Here is a 7448-nt window from a genome sequence, read left to right as displayed (position 1 = left end):
ACCACGGGGGGTGGGGGTGGGGGGGTGTTTTGTTTTGTTGGGTTTTTTTAAGGTCTTCTATCAGGAAGTGAACAAAACATCACCTCTGCGCTCTGCCAATAGAATATCAGAAGCAAATGCAAAAAAGAAAACGGATTAGGACAGAGTTGATATCAAAACTGAAAGCAACAGCACTTACAGAAAGAGTTTTGCTGTAACTCAGATAAGTAAATTCATGCTTGAATTCCAGATTTAAACTTCAGTAAAGATTTTTTTTTTAATATTTAAAAAAGTTTAATACAATCCTGAAGATGGCAAAACTTGCAAAGACTCAAGAAATAGGTATCAATTTAATGTACAATAGAATGAGAAATGGGGGTGGGGGGGGTATAAGGGTTTGAAAGACATTATCGTCACTTTTTCAGATTAAATAACAGTAGAAACAGGTTCTCCCCTCACTGCTGTAAATAGTATCTTGTTAAAATGCTTGATGCTCGGGGGGTGGGGGTGGGGGGTGGAATCTTGGATGCTGCTAGGCATTTCAGCTTTGATAAAAGTTCTGATTTTCTGGTGGCACTCATATTGACCCCCATGAAAGTCTGCATTTTCTCCCTTCCAGAGTACTGATAAAAATAGCTTTCACCAGAGGCAGTTCATACTAATGTGTTCTCTCCTTATAAGTCCCTTTCATTTCTCTTGTGCTATCAGTTAGGCCATCCATACTAAAATTCCTTGCATGGGAGGACAGCAAGGGAAAGGTACTGAAAGAAAACTTCAAGCGCCATACATTTCTTTGGTCATTTTCAAGAGTATGATGAACATACTAACAGCAACTATAATTTTTCCATATACATCTATAATTCTCCCAATACAACCTGAAAACTACAGGTGTGATAAAATCCTTCTAAATACTTGCATTTGCTCATTACTTAAAAATATATAAAAAAAAAAAAACCCAAAACAAAACAGTGACTTAATACAGAACCTAATTACAATTAACTACTAATCTTTACTGTTTAAATAAACAAGATTCTAACAGATGCGTAAGTGCTCCTGTTTTATCTACAAGGAAGGAAAAAGGAAAGCAAAAGGAACCCAGAATCCATTTCCTGGATGTCGTAGCTTTCCTGGCAGGGTGCAACTTTCTCACAAGGCACTTAATCTTCTCATATGTCAACTGAAACATCTTTAAAGGTATGTTTTAAACACTCTTCTGAGATATTTAGTTTGTCAAGAGTTTGTGAAGACTAGCACTGACCACAGACTAAGAGTACCCCAGGTAATAACATTAATCATCATGCAAACATTACTGGACTTTTCATAGTTTGCTGTCACCTTTACATAGTCTGCGTCCAACGTTGTTCTTGCTGTTAGTACCAGATTCCTATTGAGGAATGGAAACTTTTATTCTTTGATGTAGCAACTGGAAAAAATGCCAGTAACATTACTACACTAATCTGACCAGTGATTAATTACTGCTCTGAAACATGAAAGACTTGCTCAGTGGCAAGTCAGACAGTAACTTAAAGGTGCTGAAAAAGCTATACTTTTTTTTTTTATTTTTAGTAGCCACACACAGAGTTCAAATGAAACTGTAGAGAGGCAGAGGAGAGAAACTCAGTCTACGCAGCTGCCCTAGAAAGAAAACACACTAATAACATTTCCCACTTAACATTCTGAGGTCAAACACAAACCATTATTTTGTTAAACTTAGACAAGTACGGTAAAATTAAACAAAACCCCCAGCCTTAATACTGTCAGGGAATATTGCATAACGTATCACCTAATCCTAGCATTTAGTTTATTTCACCGTCTTGAAAATCGTACCATAACGAAAGCAAAAAGCACTTGAACTACACTACTTAAGAAGAGTTTGCCCATTGGTGTTAGTTCACTAACTGTAGTTTCCCCTCCTCTCTTCATTTCAAGTATTTAGCAAAAATATAAACCCAGATGTATTTATTTATTTATAGACTTTATACCAAGACCTTCTCCTTGCTATTTCGGTTGTTTCAGGCACTTCCTCCAAAGCACAGAGGAACTATGCATGCACAGCCCCAGAAAAAACACACTTCTATTTGTGCAGTCACAACTTGCCTACAGGAGAAATTTACAAGAAACTGAAGAATTTATAAAACTTAATATTGAAAATATTTATGCCTTCATAAATTCTTCCTTGAAGTATACTTAAGCATACACTTCTAAGATAATACAGTCTACAGCTCAATTATATACTCTGAAGTAACATAGTCCACCTACCTTCAACTAATCTACCCTATTCTTCCTCTTATTTGATGTACTTGAATAACTTTTTCTATAAAACGTATACAAAGTTCACTGTACAGAAAGTTACTAGGCACAAAGTTTTTTTACTAACTGCTATATCAACTCTGTTAAAACAATCTTTTTTCATCTCACCTCATAAAACTTATCACTTGTGATCTTTTCAACAGGAAGAGGCTTGCCATCTTGAAAATTTGTGAGAATCAATGCAATAGTAGTAAGTGTTTTACCCTGCATAACAGAAAAGAACATCATGTTTTCCACAGATTAAAACGAACCAAATTACCAACCAATCAAGAAACACGCACACGTTCTGTATAAAAAAAAAATTCAAGCTTGGTAAGTATTATTACCAGTCCCATATCATCAGCCAGTATTCCTCCAAGAACATTTTTAGGTCGCTGCTTTTCTGCGAAGTTTGTAAGTGTATTGTAATAGAAGTTACTTCTCTCTTCCCAAAACGGTGGCAAATCATTACTGTTCTCACATGAAACCATCCAAGCTAAAGCCTGCTTCTGATGGGGAAGCAAGGGTGTGCCAACAGCCTGCAAATTAAAGAGATAACATTATGCACTATTCACATATTAAATATGACATTCCATTTCTGGAAGAAAATTTTTTTTAAAAAGTCCTTTGTACCTACTAGATTTTTTTCTGATTCACGCATTTCCTGCGTGCAGACAACAAAGCTAAATACACATCTAGATGTTTATGTATTTATATTTTTATAGAAAATGGTTTCTAGCTTAAGAAATACCTCTGCTCCTTCCATTTCACAAGTTTTATCATCTTCCTTCAGATCCTCAAACAATTTGTCAAATTCACTTTTAAGCTGCATAAATGAACACAAAAACTGCAATTAAAATTACTGCAATTAAAAATAACCTCACTAAATAATCAATGACTAATAAATTACAATTACCTGTCATATAGTAATCAGTATAGATAGGTCTACCACTTTAGACCTGATTTGCTGGAATATGTTTGTTAACTACTGCTATGTAAAAAACAAGTTCAGCTTTTCCAAGACAAACACATGCCAATACAAGCAAGAGCTTGAGAAGGGATGGCTAAATATATTCACATCCTTGTACAACACTCACTAAAGTAACTACTTCACTCTAATTTGAAAGAGCAAACAAAAGCAAAACCAAAACCAAACCACCACCCAACCCTTCATGTATCACCCTGGGCCAAAGCTGAAGATAAAAAGTCTGGAAGTCTGATTTTATTTTCATTTGAGAACTTAACATACTTGTTATCTGGTAAAGCATTAGGACAGAGAAAAGAAAACACACCACCACAACAACGTAAAAAAATTACTGAACAAGCAAAACCTCCCAAAATTACATGGGACTCAAGGCTGTCACAGCTAAAACGTCTGCTTACAGTATAAAAATGAAAAAGCTCAAAAGTTCAAGATGACTTCAAAGCAAATCTGTGGTTCAGAAAAGAAAAAAAAAGTGACATACTTCCACTTCACAAGCACTGTTTTATTAATGAAAAAGTTAAAGGTCCCCCCTGTTAAAATTCCAACTTCTAGGTGTTTAAGTATGAAATGCAAACCTGTTCAGTGGTCAACTGCACAGCAGCATGAACTGGAGCACTATAACTTGGACCAGCTCTCCCAGAAATCCACTTTGATCCAAAACCATATTCTGAACCTACTACCATTAAAAAAGATAGGATTTTAAAACACAACAATATGATGACTTCCCAATCTCAACCTTCACTGGCTCATAAGTAACAATGCTGATAAGATCGTGGGCTGTAAGACAGTATGTTTCACCATTTGTCTTTTAGCCTCAATTCATCCTTTACTTCAAAGGACCACAAAGGCTTTCCACAAAGCTTCCTAAGACTCACAGGCAATGAGCTATGGGTTGGGATCCTTCGAGATGGCAACCGTGTTTCTTAAAAACTGTTGTTACATGAAATTTGACTTGGTAACAGTATGATGACTGATAACGCAAAATGCTTTTTCACTCCAAACTCTTTTTCTGTTAACTATGTGCAATAGAACCTATAAGATAAAAACTGAAATCTTCCTATAAGTAAAACAGATCTATCCCTCACCAAGTGTTTATTTCTGCACACGTCCTTACTCCTGACCACCACTGCTTTCACAAAGCCTAGTTCCAGGAGCACAGGTGCTTTTTGTGCAAGGCTGGCTCTGCAAAGCATCAGGTCTGCTAAGCTGATTTGTTCAGAGGCATCTCATCTCTATTTGCTCACACCTCACTAGTAGGATACACATCCTACCACTCTGCTAAAAAGCAGCACTGTCCCTGAAACCCTCACCCTATGAAAGGGTCTAACTTGTTTCTTAAAAAAATTTTTTTTCAAGTCTGGAGAAATGCAGGGAATCATTATGGATCTTTAAGGAACTTATGGAATCGAGTATACTTCTGAGGTTGCTTAAATGCCTCTCCAATTGCTGGCTGGTAACATAAAAGATAGGAAGTATACTTTTGTGTCCTATGAAGCTTAAAATTAATAGCTGCGGGCTCTGCATTATTCCTCAACTAAGTTAAAAAATAATTTTGTGAATTGCAAGACTATGATGAGGATTAAGCCCTTAAACATTTCTTCCAACCAATGGCAAGTTCAATCTGAATATTTTAAAAAGGAAAAACCCCCAAAACTTCAAGACTTACCTTTCAGAGGAGGAGCCAATTTGAATCCATGCCTTTTTAGCTGATCTAGCACTGCTTCCTTGTTTTCTTCTTTTCCCCAAAAGCTCATTTGTACAGGCATAGTAAAGGCATTTTTTGCTCCATAAGGGACAACCCTGATAAAAAGCAGGAAAAAAACCCACAGCAGTAATCTTTTAATTGTTTAATTTTGTATAATAAACCTTGTTATTTCTTCAGCAGTAGGTATTCCAAAGTGCTTATTTTCACCAAAACACAGAATGTTCCAGATAGGTGTTAGTACTCATACTGCGTAAACCTTTTACATGAACCACCACATGCAGTTAATTTAACAGTTCCACAACAATCTTTAAGGAATTTGCTCTCACTAGTGTCTCTACATTTTATCATATATGGGAAAGAATGAACTGTATGCAAGTAGTTCAGCAGAAGAATAAAGAGTCTGAAAACACACAGCTTTAATCATATTACCAAGAGCTGTCATTTCTGTCAACAGAGAACACTTATAAATAGTTTACAGAATTTGCTAGTGTAGCAACAAAAAAAATTTCCATTATTTATATTCATGGAACCAAAAGCATAATCGTCACACTTACCCTTCAACTAATGCTAGTTTGTTGTCCATAATGCCTGCCAATGCTGCCGCTAGTTCTTTTTTTATATGGCCTACCTGGTCTCCATTCACATTATTTACTTTCACTGCATTTTTATCATAAGGATTATTGGGCTCTCTCTGAAGTGCAACCATCTCATTGTTATTAACCTAACAAAGCAAAACAAACAATCACCAGAGCACATTCATTTAGTTGCAAAATTATTTGCAGAAATATCTAATATACATTTACTTAAATACCGTGAAGCTTAAAGATTAATTTGGTATAGCATTCTGTTCAGCCAGTCTAATAACCTACTACTTATTCAAAATACCAAAAGCATTACAGAAGAGGCACCTGACAGATGTCAGCAATTTCAAAAGTATTCCTGGGAGCAACTACCTTCAACTGCTCACACAATTTGTAAGAGAATAAACATCCCTTTTTGTCCCTGTAAACAGTTCAAAGATCCATCTGATTTCTTGTTTTCAGTCATTTTCATTTGCCTTTTGTGGGTGAGCACAGCTACCAAATAACTAAACCAGGTTTGAAAGCTTGCTACCTTAATTAAATTTTGAATTAAAGTTTTAGATTAAGTACTTCCCGTGAAGAACATCAAATACAGCAAGTTAGGGGGAAAAAAAAAAAATCTGTCAAAATTATACTTGGTCAAAAGTTCTAGGAATTTTTGAAATTTAATTAAATGTATTTTTTCTGAAGCTGACAACTTTTTCTTCTGCTTTATAATTTATCATGCACTTACAATCCCTGTGTAGTATCGTAATCCAACAACACTTCCTCGCAAAGTGCCATATAAGATAGCTGAGTCTGTATCCTCCTCCGTTCCAGAAGTGTCACCTACAGAGAGGAAGTCTTCCAACCCAAGACTAGAGTAAAAGTCAGAAGAGGAAAAACGGGAATAGTTTCTTTCTCCTCTACAGATGTTATATTGAGAGCATCCTCTTGCAGAATCTCTGCAGAAAGACAAAGTGTGAAATATTTGACAAGGATTTTAATAATAATAATAGAATTATTATTTCCTTGTAATCTATTTTACCCCTTTATATAAGGCTACCTATAAACCCTAGTTTTACAACTTTATTCAGATATTTACCTGGGAACATTCAAAAAAAGTTTTGTATTAGGAGAAAACTTTGTCTGCCATTTTTTAATTCCTAATAAATTAGTTAAAGCGAATTACAATGAAGAGTTGACAACTTAACTGACTAAACTACGGTATTTGTGCATTCCGCTCTACCTTCCCTCACAGATTATTTTTGTCAACAACATTATGAATTCTCCAGATTTAGTTGCATCTCTAATTACACCTGGCACAGCAAAATTTCCATGTATTTTCCTAACACAAATTTTTCTCATCTAAGAAAAAGGTTAAAAAAACCCTATTTGTAACTGATTAACTCTGTATAACTTCACGCCTATATCCACAGAAGCTGAAATGCTAGAATAACTGTTCCCTACGTATTTATTAAGCTTACCTTCACACCTTGACATCTATTACTAATACTTTATAATAAACTTCAGAGATAATCAGCTACTCCAACCTAACCCGGGTAATTACACTATGTATCTTTAATACAAACTTCCATCAGCCAGGCTCCCCTTTTAGTGAAGAGATACACCTAGTTAACTCACATTATTGCACACAGAGAGATGGAAACAGCTCTGGCCATGCATTTAATGCATGTTTGGGTGAAGATCGACATACTAACAATTGTTTTAATCAAGTAATATGCAACAATAAAATCTCAAAACAAGTTTTAACTCATACATAATAACCATGACCTTTGGTATCCCAAAACTACCCTACGCTGTTGCTGGATTAATTTAAGAGTACTGCCAATTAAAATAATTACTCTCCGTATACTAGTCATTCAGAGCTTGGCATAGTAAACTTTGGTTTCTTTTGCAAATGGTAACT

General features: G+C 35.4%; 1 protein-coding gene across 1 annotated transcript in view; it reads right to left on the bottom strand.

Annotated features, from left to right (window-relative positions):
• The window catches only part of HLTF (helicase-like transcription factor), a 31453-nt gene that overhangs the window by 23003 nt on the left and 1002 nt on the right, over positions 1–7448 (bottom strand). Inside the window, exons 2-9 of the mRNA XM_009334014.1 lie at positions 6273–6483; positions 5513–5679; positions 4920–5053; positions 3829–3929; positions 3020–3094; positions 2616–2807; positions 2398–2493; positions 1315–1363 (exon numbers count right to left, since the gene is read on the bottom strand). Of these exons, the coding sequence (XP_009332289.1) occupies positions 1315–1363; positions 2398–2493; positions 2616–2807; positions 3020–3094; positions 3829–3929; positions 4920–5053; positions 5513–5679; positions 6273–6483 (1025 nt within the window). The remainder of the gene's footprint in view (positions 1–1314; positions 1364–2397; positions 2494–2615; positions 2808–3019; positions 3095–3828; positions 3930–4919; positions 5054–5512; positions 5680–6272; positions 6484–7448) is intronic.

The sequence above is a fragment of the Pygoscelis adeliae genome, unplaced genomic scaffold (assembly GCF_000699105.1).
Source record: "Pygoscelis adeliae isolate BGI_AS28 unplaced genomic scaffold, ASM69910v1 Scaffold241, whole genome shotgun sequence".
Classification (NCBI taxonomy): domain Eukaryota; kingdom Metazoa; phylum Chordata; class Aves; order Sphenisciformes; family Spheniscidae; genus Pygoscelis; species Pygoscelis adeliae.
This window is presented reverse-complemented; position numbering and strand designations above follow the sequence as displayed.